We start from the raw sequence: 20,701 nt of genomic DNA, 5'->3' as shown, positions 1-20,701 counted from the left end.
CGCTTCACTAGTTTGTGAAGATGTTTGACTCGTGTTGCTTTTTCAAACGCACGTTATAAGCGACTGGCAGTCTTTCAGACGGAGCAGCGTTTATCACAGAGCCGCTCTTCGCTAACACACTGGGCATTTATTTATTTAATTAAAATCGCAGCATTTGAGCTTTCATAATCGCACACAAGCCAAATCGCGATTGCGGTTCGATTTCGATTAATCGTGCAGCCCTAATTGCGATAAACGATAATATTGTCGTTCTTAGAACATTTTCATGTAAAGTAATGATAATAGCTTAATAATTCAGGTACATTTATTCAAAGATCAACAAACTTTTATTTCTAAAGACTATTTAACACTGAAAACAGAAAACATTTAAAATATCAATAAATAAATCATTAATCAATAAATCATTATTCGATAAATCCTTACAATAAATGAACAAAAGACCAAAAACAGATGAGGCACATATTAGGGGTGTCCCGTTTCGATTCTTGTATTCGTTTTTTTTGTTTTAATCGTTAACACTCCAGAAATGTACTTCAGCATATGATATATAACTTAATTATCGTTTAGGATACAGCATTTTTTTAAAAAGTGATATCTTGTAATCATGCTCAAACAACTTGACTTGACCATCTCTGAGGAAAGCTAGGTGAGATTTTGATACAGAAAGAGAGAAGACATTGATCAGATGCTTTTCATTTATTTGGCAAAAAATGGAGAGTGTGTATTGCTATCTCTACAGGACCTTATGTGCCTTTTTTAGCACACAAAGATTGAACTGAAGAATGAACTTGTGTTTATCAAACTGCCAACTTCAGTGTAGCTTTAAGCCTCGTTTATACACGTCTGCACGAGCGCGAGGGTGCGCGGCAAAAACAACGTCAACGCGGAGTGCGCGAGACCCCATTTCGCTTGGCGCTGTGGACGTCAAATTTTGTAACTTTACCTGCAGCTCCGCAACCGAAGAAGCACGATTTCCAGGAGAATCTGTCCGAGCATGACGTCTCAGAACACCTGCACCTGGTCTGCGCGTCGAGTAAACATCTCCCCAAACGATCGGCGCACGTGCGCAGTCAACGAGAGAGACGAGGAAAACCGAAAACAAACAAGCATGCAAATGCAAATTATCGCGGCCCGAAAAATGATCGAGATCTTTTTTTTTTATCGTGCGTGCGATTAATTGATTTATTGACTATCGCGGCAGGCCTATTCCTCACTTTACTTTGGGTTTCTGAAACAGACCCATCAAAAGTCAAAGCTTTGGAAATTTGATGACAGGAACCAATGAGCATAACTTCAGTTTTACCACTGTTCACACAGAGAAATTATTACTCCGCCATGTTTTTATCTCAGTAATACAGACGGAATGAAAATCAGCGTTCATCTGGTTTTGAATGTATGTAGCCTATATTAGGGGTGTAACGGTACACAAATCTGACGGTTCGGTACGTACCTCGGTTTTGAAGTCACGGTTCGGTATGATTTCAGTACAGCAGTTTTACAAAATTGCTTTTTATTTATTTTTATTCAACAGTGGTATATATACTGAAAAACATGTGTCTGTCCTTAAATTAATTCAATTATAACTAAAAGTTTCTCAAAGATAATGCCGTAAACTATATAGGGAGCCCTTACTTAGGCTACACATTGCAATATTAAAGGTTAGCAACAGAGCCCAACTATTAGCCTCAATTCAGTTATTTATTTTTAGATATAATAATCAACACTCATAAGCTTAAGTTTTTACATAAACTTCTAAATGTAATTATACATTTTTTTTCTCCAATTCGTTATTGAAATCTAATAATTTAGGCATATACACGGCTGTCAAATCATGACAGATTTATTTAAACATGCATTAAATAAATAAGACATCACTAACAGGTTAAGTAGAATATAAGGAATATATCGGCTAATTTAGGTCATTCATTTAGTGAAAGAATTCGTTTCTCTGGTGAACTAACAGCTGTGGACTCTGAATGACTGCCTGAGGTAAATGTGATGCTACGGTACATTGATCTCAAGCTGTTTTGTCTTCCCGTGGTTGAAACACCGATTGAGCGATTACATGACGTATGATTAGGGCTGGGCAAAAAAATCGATTTTTCGATTAATGGGTTTTTAAAATCTGGTCGATTCAGAATCGATTCTCAAAGGCCACGAATCAATTTTTTCCCCATATTTATTTCCGCTAACATTGAACATAAGATTAACGTAAATCGAATTACTAGTCTTCTCCACTAGATGTCACCCATTTGCCTTGAGTGATCCTACAAAGGAGCAAGAGGCGCACATCATTTATCCATTCAATGTTTAAGTGGCAGCTCCCAGTGCGTTGTCGCCTTTATAAGGCTGAGGTGAAATGCTGTAGGATCAAACTTGAGCAGTCACTTAAGCACGTACGTTAGCCATTATAGACATATTCAATTTATAGTCCACTTACAGCGCAGGATCAATAATTCAAACCTTAATAGCTTATATTATAAACATATTTTCTGAAATAATAGTTAGTCCACAGTCAGCACGTTAAGGTATTGTTGTCTGTTACCACGGCAACTAATCGTGTCCAGGAATTAACCATAGACTGTAAAAAAATAATGAACGCGTTTCTAGCGTATGAAAAGTAAATGCACACATGACGAGCGGCAAAATCGCAAGAAAAGCTTGTCGTGTACTGAAAATTGCTAACAAATCATCCAATATTATTTTTATGTTTTAGAATAAATTTATCAAAACATTCATAAAATACTTCTCAGAATTTTTTTTTTAGAATAAAGTTGCATCAAAATTGTATTTAACAATTGTATGGATTTGAAATATAGAGATGCGTTCTGTTTTAATGTGCTCAGGTGTACCTAAAATAAAGTTTACTGTACAGGTTTGTGGCTCTTCATTTCTTTTTAATTACCCACTTATGTTCACTGTTCTTTTTTATAGATACCTATAGTATTTGTATTAAATCTATATTCATTTGAGTTAAATCGAGAATTGAAAATCAAATCGAAATCGAATCGAATTAGAACATCTGAATCGATACCCAGCCCTACGTATGATACATTTCAGTAAGTTGTAATGTATCCTCAACATACCTTAAGAGATACTTATTCACGTTTATTCTTACCAGGGGCGTAGTTTATGGGGGGGATGGGGGGGAGGTAACCCCCCCAATATTCAAGTCCATCAGTTACAACCCCCCCAATATTTCAACATGAAAATCATAGTAGATCAAATGAAAAATATGTAGAATTAATTTATTTTGTAACAATAATTTTGTTCCTAATCAAATATGACTGTGTCATAATAAATCAGACAAAAATACTCCCCCTCCATTGAACCGATTGGTAACGCCCAACCAGCGAGTCGCACTTTCACCAAAACAACACAAGTGGCGTTTGAATGGGAGAGACACGGTTAACGTTCGCGTCAAAAATGAAGAGAAGCGCTGCACAGCGGACTATAATTGCTGGTCAGAGAGGGATGCAAAAAAATTAAGCTTGTAGTCTACTGAGAATGAGGTATGAGAATATTGTGTAATATCTAACAACACGACATCATATATTTCGCTAAGTCATCCATTTTAATGTATTTAGCTATGACTATCAGTAAAAGTTACCGAAACAGCTGTCTGTTTTTCTAGTTCATTTTTCAATAGTGTCTGTAATTATCACTGACAAAAGTATTCACATCGGTGTTTGTTTTCTTCCTAAATCAATCTGACTTTTGAACGAATTGGATGAATGAACGATTTTAGTGGCTCACTCATTTAAACAGTGAATCGCTGCCCCCTACTGGCGGTTTTAATACTTAGCCTAATTTCTTTCTTTTTATAATCTCTACTATGTTAGAATTTTATGAGTGCTTAATTAAACACAATTTTCATATGATTACGAGGTCTATAATCTCTTAACATGTTTTTATAACAGATTCGAGGTAAATATATCAGCTAGATAAATTATCCAATAACAATACACATAAAAAGATATATTATATATATATATATATATATATATATATATATATATATATATATATATATATATATATATATAATATAATATAATATAATATAATATATATTTATAATATAATATAATATATATTTAAAAAATAACATGCAGCACACCAACGTTCAACCCCCCCAATGTTCGAACCAAATCTACGGCCTTGATTCTTACGGAAGAGATGATGGCGTTCACTCGCACGCCGCCGCCATTTAAAGCCACACTGGGTAACTTTTGCTCTCGGGGTCCCCCTACAGTTGGGAAAAAATAATGTCCTCAACTACTGTCGTAAGCTCAGTCATCCTACAACAGGGGATGCCATCGCGCGTGCATTTGTTGACATGATAACCCTGATAGCCCTGAACTAGTGATGCGCGGGTCGTCTCATAACCCGCGGACCCCGTATGTCTATTTAATGGTCGCGGGTGCGGGACGGGTTGTAAAAATATATACAGTGGTGCAGGGCGGGCCAAATAACTTCATAAAAGCGTCCCGCGGGTCGGTGCAGCACTAACAGTTCCCCTGAACACTGCAGGAGGAGTTCACATGCAGGTGTTCTTCTGGCGGCGCGTGTGAAACGTCTTCATCCCAGGTACAGTCAGTGGCAGATGCTTCAGCATGTCATATGAATATCATTTCATGGGTTTTATTTTTTTCAAACGCCAAATAATCGCGATGCTCACGTTTACAAGCCAGCGTCATTATAGTAGTCTATTGGTTACTGTTTTCCAGAATCTATATGATACTTCAGTTCAATGTTTGAGTGGTCGGTAATCACCGTAACAAGCAGGACAGCATCGGTCGGGCACGCCTCCTTCAGCTCACGCCGACGAGCAAATGCTGGTCACATGTTGATCCTCGTCCGGCCTTTAATCCCATCACCTTCTCGTTTCCTCTTATTGCTTTCCTCCAACAAAACCTTTCCTTTCCTTTTCTGTCTGTGCTGCTTCGGACATGACTATATTATCCGACGAACAAAGTTGGGCTCGCACGTCCGAATGTAAGGAAGTGTGTGTGTTGGTGGAAGTGACGTATTTGCCGTAAAGCAGACGAATTTTGTAGTTCTTTTTGTTCTCGGGTTACTACCCGAAACCCGAAGTTTAAAAGTACGATTAAAAACGATACAGACCCCATCAAGCTATGGCAGACGTGTCATTCAACCTATTGTAAGTCGATGTATCATCACAAGAGACTTGAAAATATATTATGAAGGTTGAGAAGTTACCTAGTGCTGCTTTAAACTGAAGCGCCTATACAGTGATCAGTCACGTCACATTAAAGAGCGTCAAAACGGCATTTATTGTTTCAGCTTTGTAATCAAATGGACTGATTACCTAATATGTTTGTGTGGGAACTCGGAGTGAAGTGTTTTCTACGCTTAAAACAAGCCGACTGTTAACTGTTAAAGATTGCATTTGTATACCGTTCGGTACATGCGTGCACCGAACCGAAAGCCCTGTACCGAAAAGGTTCGGTACGAATAGCTGTACCGTTACATCCTCTAATGTACGTTTATCGTCAGCATACAAATGATAATGGAGGCAGAGCATTCTCAACAGATGGCCAAGTGGAGACAGATAAATATTTAAAAAAGCAAAGGGCCCAAGACTGAGCCCTGAGGAACGCCAGTGAGAACAGAGCTAATCTCAAACCTACGGCCACCCATAGAAATGAGAATGGTCCGTAAAAAAGGATCTAAACCACTTCAAAACTGCCCTCGACACACCAAACACTCTTTCGAGATGTGTGAGTAATAGACTGAACCTGAAACCTGACTTAAGGGGTTCAACGAGGTTATTTATCATGAGTTGGGCAACAATACGCTCAAATATTGGAATATTTGAGATTGGACGATAATTATTCAAATCGTCCAAGGCAGCTTTCTCTTTTTTTGGGTACTGGAGTTACTGCAGCAATCCTTAATGCCGCTGGAACAATCCCAGACTCATTTATAATACTGAGAGCAGCAGGGCACAGAACAGAAGCAAGATTTTAATAGGCTTGTGGGAATAGGATCAAGCAAGCAAGTGGTAGATCTCATGCTAGATGCCTCCGTATCTCAGTCTCAGTATGAGGAAATTTAGTAATAAAAGTACCAGCAAACCCAGGAATGAGGGGGTGAAAGAGTTTTGTTTATGAACATGATTAATTTTATAATTGAAGAAATTAAGAAGAGTTACACAACTGCTGAGAAACAGGCATGGTTGTAACAGCATTGACTTGAAACAGTCTATTTATAGTTTGAAACGAATGTCTCGAGGGAAATAAGTCTAAATGAATGATCTGTAGTCGCCCAGAAGATCCTTCCAAGCTAGATAATAAACATTCAAGCCAGTGACACGCCATTTTACACTCCTTTTTCCGACAAGCAGCCTTTCTTAGTGCGCAGATATAATGCAGTATACCGTCATCAGCCATGAAATCAATCTTTGGACCAGATTTACTAACAGCTTGCGCCAGTGCAACTCCTCTTTTGGCATCAGGATTTACTAAATGAACGCTGAAAAGGCATGGTCACAGTTATTTTTGCGGCTGACTTAATTGCATATGCATTTGGAGGAGTTTCCCTATCAGACGCAACATTTATGGGAGGAGATTATTTAGATGAATCACGCAAGGGGATTTAATAAGGTTTGTACTCATCAATTCACTGGCGTTTGTGCCATTATTTACCAGCCAAAAAAGCACATCTGAAACCAGATGCTAATTCACGCTGCTCTTGGCAGATTGTGTTGGTCATGATGGAAATGATCCGGCTGCGTCTGTGTTCGTCAGTAGATCACACGCTGAACTTTACACTCCCATCAGCCCTTTTATGGGATTGTGCTCTCACTATAATTTGCGCCGTTTAGTAAATCTGGCCCTTAGTATGATCCATTTTTTTATTATTCATCATACATTTTAGAAAAAACAAATTCATATGGAAGCTTGCTTCCGCCACTAAATACAAAATAGAAAGCTAATTGCAACTTTTTTTCTTGCAAAAGTCAGAATTATGTGATATAAAGTTACAATTGTGAGCTATAAAGTCAGAATTACGAGCTGTAGTCAGAATTATGAGTTCTACAGTCAGAATTATGTAATATAAAGTCAGAATTATGAGCTGTAGTCAGAATTATGATATAAAGTCAGAATTATGTAATATAAAGTTAGAATTATGAGCTGTAGTCAGAATTATGATATAAAGTCAGAATTATGTAATATCAAGTCAGAATTATGAGTTCTAAAGTCAGAATTATGTGATATAAAGTCATAATTATGAGTTCTAAAGTCAGAATTATGAGTTCTAAAGTCAGAATTATGTGATATAAAGTCAGAATTATGAGTTCTAAAGTCAGAATTATGAGCTATAGTCAGAATTATGAGTTCTAAAGTCAGAATTATGAGTTCTAAAGTCAGAATCATGTGATATAAAGTCAGAATTATGAGTTCTAAAGTCAGAATCATGTGATATAAAGTCAGAATTATGAGTTCTAAAGTCAGAATCATGTGATATAAAGTCAGAATTATGAGTTCTAAAGTCAGAATTATGAGCTATAGTCAGAATTATGAGTTCTAAAGTCAGAATTATGAGCTATAGTCAGAATTATGAGTTCTAAAGTCAGAATTATGAGTTCTAAAGTCAGAATTATGAGCTAGAGTCAGAATTATGTGATATAAAGTCAGAATTATGAGCTATCGTCAGAATTATGTGATATAAAGTCAGAATTATGAGTTCTAAAGTCAGAATTATGAGCTAGAGTCAGAATTATGAGCTATAGTCAGAATTATGAGTTCTAAAGTCAGAATAATGAGTTCTATAGTCAGAATTATGAGCTATAGTCAGAATTATGTGATATAAAGTCAGAATTATGAGCTATAGTCAGAATTATGAGTTCTAAAGTCAGAATTATGAGCTATAGTCAGAATTATGAGTTCTAAAGTCAGAATTATGAGCTATAGTCAGAATTATGAGTTCTAAAGTCAGAATTATGAGCTATAGTCAGAATTATGAGCTATAGTCAGATTTATGAGCTATCGTCAGAATTATGAGCTATAGTCAGAATTATGAGCTATAGTCAGAATTATGAGCTATAGTCAGAATTATGAGTTCTAAAGTCAGAATTATGAGTTCTAAAGTCAGAATTATGAGCTAGAGTCAGAATTATGTGATATAAAGTCAGAATTATGAGCTATCGTCAGAATTATGTGATATAAAGTCAGAATTATGAGTTCTAAAGTCAGAATTATGAGCTAGAGTCAGAATTATGAGCTATAGTCAGAATTATGAGTTCTAAAGTCAGAATAATGAGTTCTATAGTCAGAATTATGAGCTATAGTCAGAATTATGTGATATAAAGTCAGAATTATGAGCTATAGTCAGAATTATGAGTTCTAAAGTCAGAATTATGAGCTATAGTCAGAATTATGAGAATTATGAGTTCTAAAGTCAGAATTATGAGCTATAGTCAGAATTATGAGTTCTAAAGTCAGAATTATGAGCTATAGTCAGAATTATGAGCTATAGTCAGAATTATGAGCTATCGTCAGAATTATGAGCTATAGTCAGAATTATGAGCTATACTCAGAATTATGAGCTATAGTCAGAATTATGAGTTCTAAAGTCAGAATTATGAGCTATAGTCAGAATTATGAGCTATAGTCAGAATTATGAGTTCTAAAGTCAGAATTATGAGCTATAGTCAGATTTATGAGTTCTAAAGTCAGAATTATGGGCTATAGTCAGAATTATGAGTTCTAAAGTCAGAATTATGGGCTATAGTCAGAATTATGAGCTATAGTCAGAATTATGTGATATAAAGTCAGAATTATGAGCTATAGTCAGAATTATGAGCTATAGTCAGAATTATGTGATATAAAGTCAGAATTATGAGCTATAGTCAGAATTATGAGCTATAGTCAGAATTATGTGATATAAAGTCAGAATTATGAGCTATAGTCAGAATTATGAGTTCTAAAGTCAGAATTATGGGCTATAGTCAGAATTATGAGTTCTAAAGTCAGAATTATGGGCTATAGTCAGAATTATGAGTTCTAAAGTCAGAATTATGAGCTATAGTCAGAATTATGAGCTATAGTCAGAATTATGTGATATAAAGTCAGAATTATGAGCTATAGTCAGAATTATGAGTTCTAAAGTCAGAATTATGGGCTATAGTCAGAATTATGTGATATAAAGACAGAATTATGAGTTCTAAAGTCAGAAACTCAGAATTATGAGCTATAGTCAGAATTATGTGATATAAAGTCAGAATTATGAGCTATAGTCAGAATTATGAGTTCTAAAGTCAGAATTATGAGTTCTAAAGTCAGAATTATGAGCTATAGTCAGAATTATGTGATATAAAGTCAGAATTATGAGTTCTAAAGTCAGAATTATGAGCTATAGTCAGAATTATGAGTTCTAAAGTCAGAATTATGAGTTCTAAAGTCAGAATTATGAGCTATAGTCAGAATTATGTGATATAAAGTCAGAATTATGAGTTCTAAAGTCAGAATTATGAGCTATAGTCAGAATTATGAGTTCTAAAGTCAGAATTATGAGCTATAGTCAGAATTATGAGTTCTAAAGTCAGAATTATGAGCTATAGTCAGAATTATGAGTTCTAAAGTCAGAATTATGAGTTCTAAAGTCAGAATCATGTGATATAAAGTCAGAATTATGAGTTCTAAAGTCAGAATCATGTGATATAAAGTCAGAATTATGAGTTCTAAAGTCAGAATCATGTGATATAAAGTCAGAATTATGAGTTCTAAAGTCAGAATTATGAGCTATAGTCAGAATTATGAGTTCTAAAGTCAGAATTATGAGCTATAGTCAGAATTATGAGTTCTAAAGTCAGAATTATGAGTTCTAAAGTCAGAATTATGAGCTAGAGTCAGAATTATGTGATATAAAGTCAGAATTATGAGCTATCGTCAGAATTATGTGATATAAAGTCAGAATTATGAGTTCTAAAGTCAGAATTATGAGCTAGTCAGAATTATGAGCTATAGTCAGAATTATGAGTTCTAAAGTCAGAATAATGAGTTCTATAGTCAGAATTATGAGCTATAGTCAGAATTATGTGATATAAAGTCAGAATTATGAGCTATAGTCAGAATTATGAGTTCTAAAGTCAGAATTATGAGCTATAGTCAGAATTATGAGTTCTAAAGTCAGAATTATGAGCTATAGTCAGAATTATGAGTTCTAAAGTCAGAATTATGAGCTATAGTCAGAATTATGAGCTATAGTCAGATTTATGGGCTATAGTCAGAATTATGAGCTATCGTCAGAATTATGAGCTATAGTCAGAATTATGAGCTATAGTCAGAATTATGAGTTCTAAAGTCAGAATAATGAGCTATAGTCAGAATTATGAGCTATAGTCAGAATTATGAGTTCTAAAGTCAGAATTATGAGCTATAGTCAGATTTATGAGTTCTAAAGTCAGAATTATGGGCTATAGTCAGAATTATGAGTTCTAAAGTCAGAATTATGGGCTATAGTCAGAATTATGAGCTATAGTCAGAATTATGTGATATAAAGTCAGAATTATGAGCTATAGTCAGAATTATGAGCTATAGTCAGAATTATGTGATATAAAGTCAGAATTATGAGCTATAGTCAGAATTATGAGCTATAGTCAGAATTATGTGATATAAAGTCAGAATTATGAGCTATAGTCAGAATTATGAGTTCTAAAGTCAGAATTATGGGCTATAGTCAGAATTATGAGTTCTAAAGTCAGAATTATGGGCTATAGTCAGAATTATGAGTTCTAAAGTCAGAATTATGAGCTATAGTCAGAATTATGAGCTATAGTCAGAATTATGTGATATAAAGTCAGAATTATGAGCTATAGTCAGAATTATGAGTTCTAAAGTCAGAATTATGGGCTATAGTCAGAATTATGTGATATAAAGACAGAATTATGAGTTCTAAAGTCAGAAACTCAGAATTATGAGCTATAGTCAGAATTATGTGATATAAAGTCAGAATTATGAGCTATAGTCAGAATTATGAGTTCTAAAGTCAGAATTATGGGCTATAGTCAGAATTATGTGATATAAAGACAGAATTATGAGTTCTAAAGTCAGAATTATGGGCTATAGTCAGAATTATGTGATATAAAGTCAGAATTATGAGTTCTAAAGTCAGAAGCTGGTTCAGAAGAGTTTATAGTTTATATTCTGACTTTATAAAAACTATTTTTCAATTGTGAGATTAAAAGGTCCATTTTTTATTTGTGGTTCTGTGGTGGAAACAAGAGTCCATATAGGGGAAATAGTATGAAAAATATATTTCCATACTGTTTTCTTTTATTCCCATACTTTTGGTGACCTGGAAATTCCTCGAATCAAATTCCAAACTTTTCCAAACTGCGTAGGAACCCTGCGTACACAATTTCATGACATCATAATAGAGTTCCATTGTATTTTCTTAGACTGCAGCTTTGTTACAGTAAAATGGATGAGTTCGTTAAAACGGACAGCTAATTAGAGAGGATACGGCACCATTAGAAGGACTACAGTGGGCAGTTTTACTCTCATAACATTCACTTATTCACTCTATTAATCAGAACCCCATTATGGCTGTAGAACATTTCATACGGCTAGTACTTGTCATTTTACAGAGAGACAGATAATATCAGAAATATGTTGAAAAATACTCAAAATCATTTCAATTGTTTTAATTCTTTATAAGATAGTATTTAAATAATTTGATACATACTGTATATATTAATTCATATATTGAATATTCATATATATGTATTTTTAGAAGTATACAGCTCTGGAAAAAATTGAGACCATTTAACATTGATTTTTCCATGTTAAATGGTCTCTTAATTTTTTTCCAGAGCTGTATTTTATAGAAGTATAAATTGTTATGATCAACAAAAAGACTGAACTAGGCTAAACAACCAAAATCATAGCTCGTCTGTTAATATTTGGGATCTAAATGCCTGGATTTCATTCTGATGTTAAACGAATGGCACCAGTAATTAAAGCTGTAACCACACTTATGACTCTTAAATGAAGTGTAACTATATATCTGCCATGTGTAAATGTGTTTTATGAGTCTCCGTCTCGCCGCTTCTTGCATCCCTAACACTGTGTTTTCTCCCTCCTTCCCCGGCTTCCAGGACAAGAGCTCGCAGGCGCTCAGCCTAAGCAACGTGGCGGGAGTTTTCTACATCCTGGTGGGCGGCCTGGGTCTGGCCATGCTGGTGGCCCTGGTCGAGTTTTGCTATAAGTCCCGCGCCGAGGCCAAGAAACTGAAGGTGGAATCGGCCGAACTGAATTTTAGCCCCGCTCCCAGCCCGGCGCACAGTGTGCAGAACTTAGCGACTTATAGAGAGGGATACAACGTGTACGGCTCTGACGCAGTAAAGATTTAGGGGTAGGACAGACAGTCTGCTTGCGGTCGCAGGGGTTCGGCCTGACCCTCGTCTGTCTATAGCTGCAGCAGACGTCCGCTAATGTTGTGACAGCTTCCCATCCTTCAGTTTACAAACTTTCCTTTACTTACGTTCCTTCTTGGTTTGTTTTACTTCTGAAAGAGATCCTTTCATTTCTGTCGCTTGTCGTTCCTTTGTTTGTTTCTCGTATGGCATTTGTTTCTGGAAGTTGCCTTGACTAGAACATGTTGGGATTGCATTGGTTTGGTCTTCCTGGCTGCAGTTGCTGGTGTTTGCACTGTTGGCTTTCTGTTTCAGACACCTGCATTAAAACAAAAGCCACAAGATGACAAACACACACACACACACACGGGCAAACCTGCCATATTAGGATCTCAAATGACTACCAAACCGAATGTCTTGGCATACACCCATCAAACACTTTATAAAGGAATGCTGCTTATTTACTTCATATCCAGAGATGATCCTATTGACCAACGGTTCTCAACTGGCAGGTTTTGATGGATTAAAAGCAAGTAATAATACACAACTAGCCACATAATCTTCATAAAAAATCAATCCACTTTTAAAAAGCCCAAAGTGCAATTTTTGGCACAGATTCACCAAACTGTTTAACCCTTGCATTATGTTAAAAGTTCTTAGTGTGATTTTTATGGTGCAGGTAAAAAAATCGAATTGGATTCAATTCACCACAAATCACACTATAAATTAATAAAAAAATCAGGTAAAACCAGTAAACCTTCAACCAGTGGTGTAAAAATGGGGTATGTGGTATATGCAGTGCATTGGGCGCAGAACAGAAAAGGGAAAATTATAAACTTAACCTATCATTTTGGTCACTGTAACGCTGCATTCACACGGGGCGTCGGCGTTAATGCTTGACAAAGGGGCATGGCTGAAGCTTAGTGCTGATGCGACCATCATAGTGACAACAGCCAATCATACAGCTGCTCTACACTCTAAAAAATGCTGGGTTAAAAACAACCTAAGTTGGATTGAAAATGGACTAACCCAGCAATTGGCTTTTTTTAACCCAACGGTTGAGTTGTTTTAACCCCGCAATTGGGTTGTTTTAACCCAGCAGTTGGGTTAAATGTTGCTTAAGACAACCCAATTGCTGGGTTAGTCCATTTTCAACCCAATTTAAGTTGTTTTTAGTCCAGCATTTTTTAAGAGTGTAGGGTTGCATGAAAGCAATTGGCTGAGCGTCTGCTCTAGGGTAGCATAAGGCGATCTGATTGGATGACGCCTGCGTTGGCATTTGAAAAGTTGAGAAATCTTCATCTTCTGCTGCTTAGTGAATCGATGCGATGGAACCCACAATTCAGTTCGGCAACGCATGACGTCACCCATTCAAAGGAAATGAGAAGCCGACGTCCCGTGTGAATGCCACGCAAGTCATTAATCTAATCAACATTTAACATTGTTGTCTGAGACTGAGAAGACAAAGTGATTAATATCAGTTCATTTCCAAATGTCTCTAGCACTCAACAAATAAATCGTGGTTTATTTGTGAATGGGCGCTTGATTTACATTCGAGAGAAACTGCTGAAATCTTTAGAAATGTAAGTTGATTAGCTCACCAACAAGCACAACCTAGTTATTGGGCTTTTCCTGATTCTTCATGAAAGTTTATCATTGGACATGATTACGGGTGCGTTCACACTTGTCATGTTTGGTTCGATTAAAACGAACCCTGGTGCGATTGCTCGGTTAGTGCGGTTCATTTGAACATATGTGAACGCTGCAATCCGAACCCTGGTGCGCACCAAACAAGCGGACCGAGACCGCTAAAAAGATGGGTCTCGGTCCGCTTCCAAACGAACTCTGGTGCGGTTCGATTGATATATGAACACAACACGGACCAAAGACATGTAAACGGACAAAAAACCAGACGTATAATGTCACAAGATGCGACGCATAATGCAGCTGATTTGACGACGCGGAAAGATCGGTGTATCCAAAATGAGTAACTTTAACGTTAGAGGGCAAACGTGGAGCAACGAGGAAGAGCCTCATCAATATTTGGTCAGACGAGCATGTTTCGAAAATGCTAGAAAAAACACACAAAAAGCAAACCTGGCTCTTCTCATCAAAGTTCCTGTGTTGCCCATTATTAGCAGGTACAGACGACAGAACGGCCGTCTCTTTTCTGCACAACGGAGGAAATCCTGCTGCTGTTTTGAATGTTTTGAACATTTTATGAGCTCTTCATGAGTTCTCAGCGGGTAAAAATAATGCCACATGTACACGCATAAAATGATCGCGTTTAATCCAGCACACGGCGTTGTTTTGAATGTTTTGAACATTTCATGAGCTCTTCATGAGTTCTCTGGTAAAACATAATGCCATATGTACACGCATAAAATGATCGTGTTTAATCCAGCACACGGCGTTGTTTTGAATGTTTTGAACATTTCATGAGCTCTTCATGAGTTCTCTGGTAAAACATAATGCCATATGTACACGCATAAAATGCCCGCGCGTGTAATCTGCACACAGCGTTGTTTTGAGTGTTCGGTAACCGAGCTCCTACGTCATATAAGCCGACCAATCAGGTTGTGAGCGTCTCCCTGTGCCTTTGGTTCGGTAACTTTAGGTTCGCTGTTAAAAATGCCCGTGTGAACGCTAAGCGGACCAGGACTATGATGTTTTGTTTTTGTTTTTTGGTCCGGACCAAACTAACCAAACTAACTGAACTACAAGTGTAAACGCACCCTAAGTCTTGTAAATTTAGACATTTAAGCACTCGAAGACTGAATGAACCCTTGTGCGACCTTATGGACATTTGTGTCTTTTTCAGTTTTGCTTGTTTGATAATTTTGCCTGCCAACTGCATGGACTGCACAGGTGTGTATTTTTATTGGAATTTTACTATTCCACCTCCATTTCCTTGGAAAATCTGGAGAAAAAAAATCCTTTTACACAAAATAATTCCTCTCAGGACCTTTTGGACAAAAATGTCCCCATTTAAACTGCATTTTTTTAATCCCAGGGCCATTTAACTATACAATTATCCAAACTTTGTTAAAGGTGCACTATGTAACATTTTTTGCAGTAAAATATCCAAAAACCACTAGGCCAGTGTTGTATATTTTGTTCAGTTGAGTACTTGTATTATCCCAAATGTTTCGAACTATTTGTAAACCGTGAGTAAATTGCTCTTTTAACCATGGAACCGGGACGTGTGTGGGCGTCGCCTGTCGATGACATCATATCTGCATCACCCTCGGTTTCCGGTTTTATTCTCCAGAAGCGCTTTACTCTCTGCAGTGTGATCAAGAGTCACAGCAGCTGACAAACGAACGCACAGAGTAACGTCAGATCATCATTATCAACACACTCAGATGTGTCTAATATGATAAACAGAGCTGCGTCACCTCACACTCATGACCGGAAAGAGGAAATGGCGCCGGTGACTGTGGCATAATAAAAGTCCCGCTGCTCGCGAGCCGTGTGTTGTGTTCATCTCGTTATCAATAGCTCCAGCGGCCGTGCTCAGCTCCTCAACACTCGCTCCTGCTCTGCTTCACTACAGTAACGTTAATAACCAATCGCTCCAGCGGCCGTGCTCAGCTCCTCAACACTCGCTCCTGCTCTGCTTCACTACAGTAACGTTAATAACCAATCACTCCTGCGGCCGTCCTCAGCTCCTCAACACTCGCTCCTGCTCTGCTTCACTACAGTAACGTTAATAACCAATCGCTCCAGCGGCCGTGCTCAGCTCCTCAACACTCGCTCCTGCTCTGCTTCACTACAGTAACGTTAATAATCACATCCATCAGCATGATTTCTGCCAGAGTCCTATCCCGATTCTTTCCCACCGGCTGTGAGGTGAAGACCACATGTCCTGAGATGCTGAGTTTAAACTTGGCATCATCAAACTACGCCTTTGTTTTGAATAGGTGACGTCTAGCGGACGGGAAAGTTACATAGTGCACCTTTAATACGATTTCATTCTTTTGGCAAGGCTTTAAATTATAATTATATATATATATATATATATATATATATATATATATATATATATATATATATATATATATATATATATATATATATATATATATATACACACACATACATACATACATACACATTTATACACACACACACACACACATATATATATTTTTTCTGTTTATGCATATTATAAAGCCATTTGGATATAATTGTGTGGGTGTGTTGGTATAGGTGTCAGTAGTTTTTATGTATGTAATAAAAAGTGTGTGTGTGTTTAATATTTGAGAGAAAAACTACTGCAATTCCAAGCACTGTGTGCACCAGAGCTTTGCTGGCATCTAATGGGGAACATTTGATACTGCGCCCAAACAAAATCTTAATAAAAGCTAATTTTTTTGAGATGTCAACCTAAAATTTGGAACACAGCTTGTTTAGATTTATGGCTTTCATTTTCTAGCAGTATTAGTTATATTTTATATAAAATATGTTCATAAATCACTTGTTTTGGTTTCACTTTTTTACATAATCTGGCAAATTTTATGACAGGTTTTTGACATGGACCGTTTTGTCCTCTATGGACACTCGAGTAACTTTTTTAATGGATGCACAAGGGTTAAATTCGGTCACGGGCTTAAACGTACACCATTTTCTCAAAATTCTATTCCTGGCGAACATTCATGTACCGTTACAGTCTAGAAGCAAATCGGGTCAATTTGACTGTTCGCAAAGACCCGCCCCTTTTACTGTTGCCATGTCCGACAAGTTATGGGCTCTCAAATCATGTTCTCACAGTGGAAAACACATTGTGGAGCAAAGATACACTAAGTCTCAACTTTGTAATTTAAAAAATATATATATAAAAACAATAAATACCGTTTTGTGGCTCTCTGTCCTGACAGATCGCTGTAGTGCCTCAGTTAAAGGAAGCTGCTCGTGAACCGATCATCCTTCTACTTCTAGTTGTTTTATAACATCAAATAAACATGAATGAACTTCAGAAGGAATGTTGTTTCGACAGCGGAAATACGTCCGTACACACTGTTTTTCAAGTTCAAGTCCATCGACGTTACTCTACGAACTCTCCAGACTGCTTTGTTGGACAAAATGGCCGATTGCGAAATATGATTGGTCAGGTCGCCTGTCAATCAAACGATCCGCGTATCTCTTATATTGATAGCAAAACAGCTAAAAAGACAGGAAAATCACTCACTGCTCTTCGATAAGGACTAATCTGTATTTATTTTATAGGGTGAAGATTATGCAGTGCTATTTTACATTTGATTATTCAATTTCTGTACCTATTGTTAGACATAGCCTACAAATCGTAAAGCTGTTTATTTAATCTTTGTTCTATTGAACTTATTTGTGAACTTATTTTACTATCGCTTGTAATTCTTATATTATTACTTTACTTTAATAATATTTGATCTTTAAAGTTATAGGCAAGTAGTTTTGCAGAAAAAAATGGTGGCATTCATTTGAATAAAATGTGAAATGGTTATTTTTTTAGGGGGTGAGGGTGATGATGAACTGGGGCACCAACACTGATCTTGCATACCTCTCAGCAAATGTGCAGTTACGCCCCTGCCTTCAACATGCGAACATATGACTTTTTAAAACTGTATTAAACAACTTTTTTTGGCACAAAACTGTACATTTTATAAACAGTATTATAACAATTTTTTAACTTTTGTAAAACGTGAAAAGCTCTTGTGTGCTTTCCTGAAGCTCATACAGCCAAAGCATGGCGCTCACAACAGCAAGTTCATGGTTTAATCCCCAACTAAATGAACTGATAAAAATGTATGCCATCAACACTGTACATTTTTGGATAAGAGTATCTACTAAATGCATAAATGTAAAGTTGAGGAACTGACAACAAAATCAAAAACCATGAAATATGCGGGTCAAATCGACCCACAAACATGACAACCATAATATAAATTTCATACACACCTTATACAACACATCAGAGTTTGGAAACTTTGCATGCATGTTCATAATCCTTAAAGTCACAAAATATCAAGAAAAATAACCTTAAAATGTATTGAACATAATATAAGGGTTAAACAAACTACTCGGGTACTTGGTACAAACTGGTCTTGTAGCAAAACCAGTTGAGATCGTCTGCTGTAGACACTAGCAATGGGTTATTTGGTACGAGTAGGGCTTTATAGATCAAACAACTGTTGGTTTAATGATGTTTGGTAGCGTTTCATTTTCTTTTGTTATTAGTGACATCAGCAAACCAATCTATAATGCTGTACTGATACCAAATATCGTCCCATAGGCTTCACATCAGACTGACCTCTTATCAAACATTAGCAGTATGAACATATAAAGTGTTGATGGGACACTGTTCAATCAAAACCCTAGATTTAGCGGAAACACGAGCGAAGGGCTGCATGCTTGCGTTAGAAATGCAGATGTCTAGCCATGTTGTACATTTTGAGATGTTTTCTGTATTTGTGTGTGGCGGCCTTGAGCTTTTCTCCGTTCTGTCGCTGTGAATGTGTCGAGTGGTTCAGTTTGTGATGTCACTGTGTCATTTGCATATTGTTTCCCCTCCCCCAGAGAGTTCCACGTATTCTGACTCCGCCTCTCGTCCCGCCCCCTTCTCTAGCTCACCTTCTCGGAAGCCATGAGAAACAAGGCCCGCTTGTCAATCACGGGCAGCCTGGGGGAAAATGGGCGTGTCCTGACGCCAGACTGCCCTAAGGCCGTGCGCTCTGGCCCCTCCTTCCGACATGGCCCCGCCCTCGCTGTGGTGTCCTCCGACCTCCCATAGAAACCAAAAACTCACCTTGTGCCTTAAACCATCTTACCCCTCTACTGAAGTTCAGATTCACAGGAGCATCTACGTCATCGATGGCTTGTGCTAACAAGGACTCGGACGTGACAGACCTGGGAAAGAAACACACAACAATTCGCACTCTTTCAGCCCTCGGAAAAGACGTCAAAAATTGTAACTGAGTTGGGACGGCATAAGATACGAACGTTTTGACATTGTCGCGCATCAAGGATCCATGATGCCTTATCCTGAAGCCTAACTTTGGGGACAAACATCATCGCATAAGAGCCGAAGAATCACGTAGAAGACCAGTAAACTGTAAATGTAAAGACATTAGCTGCGCTTCTGTGTTTAGCCGTCAGACATCAGCAAACCTGCATTAGACGTATTAACCCACTCGAGCGCAAAACAACATATTTACGACATGGTCCACAATCACTAGCTGTATTTACTAAACCGTATGTAGATATTCTCTCAGGAGCCACGGAGGGGGACGACGTTCAACATCTTTTATCATCTCAACGGGAAGCCACTGGGAGCCGCTTGCTTTTTGGACTGAAATGTAAATAGACCAGTAGTAAAAGCTGAACACGATTCTTTTATAAAGCATCTTAGGTAATAATTCATTGCAATAATGACTATAGGGAGACCTGACTTGTAATTAAGAGATCTTTTATAAACACACAGTATTATATATATATATACAGAAACAAATCTATATCATAGAGGGACATCTGAACTAAAGCAGCTCAGTTGTGCGTGAGACCATGGCATCTGTTCTGTTAACAGTTGTTTTGATAACTGATGTAACGCAGTGTGTACGTGTCTTTGTCCTTAATGAATGTCCACGCATCTCACATGTCGCACAAACACACGAGTGTATGTGAACGCCGCACCACATCGCACACCGGGATCGTACCTGATTCTCACCTTTGGTGTTTGGATTTGTTTTCGCATTCTTTTGATTTTCTCTTTGTACCCACCAATTCAAATAAAACTGGAACATTTATACAATAAATTAACATCTTTTCCCATCCTTTTCATTCGTTAAATAAGCAAATTTTCATTCGATATGACTAAGAGGTGCATCAATTTTTGCTCAAGATCTTGTATTGTCCATGCAAGAGTCCAGCACTCTGTAAAGTCTCCTCAAGCACATCCCAAAAACGTTCAATGAATAGGCTCTGGACTCAGAGGAGTCGTTTCATGTGTGAAAATTATTTCATGCTCCCTCCCAATCATTCTTTCACAGTTTGAGCCTGATGAATCTTGACATAATGTGTATTCCTACATGGTTGTTTAAGAAAAGTTACACACTCCATCAATTAGGGTTGGAAGGACTGTTGCCAAACATATAACATGCTAGAAACTCAGAAATCACTGCAATAATGATCCAATTATTGACTTTTAAAAAGAACACGCCACTATTTATTGAAAATGTTACATTGCCACTGGAGTTGAACAGTTGAGTTTTACTGTTTTCGAATCCATTCAGCCGATCTCCTAGCCTGACAGACCCACTTCAAGATGTTTGGTCTGGGAAC

The 20,701-nt window shown here is 37.2% G+C and overlaps 1 protein-coding gene across 6 annotated transcripts in view; it reads left to right on the top strand.

Moving 5' to 3' along the window:
- Positions 1–20,179, top strand: part of gria4a (glutamate receptor, ionotropic, AMPA 4a) — a 189,378-nt gene extending 169,199 nt beyond the window's left edge. For 3 of the 6 annotated variants that reach the window (XM_067451357.1, XM_067451356.1, XM_067451355.1), the window contains 2 exons: positions 12,128–12,265; positions 18,990–20,179. In XM_067451357.1, coding sequence (XP_067307458.1) covers positions 12,128–12,265; positions 18,990–19,154 — 303 coding nt within the window. In that variant the 3' untranslated portion in view covers positions 19,155–20,179. Of the gene's footprint in view, positions 1–12,127; positions 12,385–18,989 lie in introns of those variants that run through there. The other 3 variants (XM_067451359.1, XM_067451358.1, XR_010906810.1) reach the window with 2 other exon arrangements.
- The last annotated feature ends 522 nt before the right edge of the window (positions 20,180–20,701 follow it).

Source organism: Pseudorasbora parva, chromosome 8 (assembly GCF_024679245.1).
Source record: "Pseudorasbora parva isolate DD20220531a chromosome 8, ASM2467924v1, whole genome shotgun sequence".
Lineage (NCBI taxonomy): Eukaryota > Metazoa > Chordata > Actinopteri > Cypriniformes > Gobionidae > Pseudorasbora > Pseudorasbora parva.
Note: the sequence above shows the minus strand (reverse complement) of the source record. Positions and strands in the feature narration are given on the sequence as shown.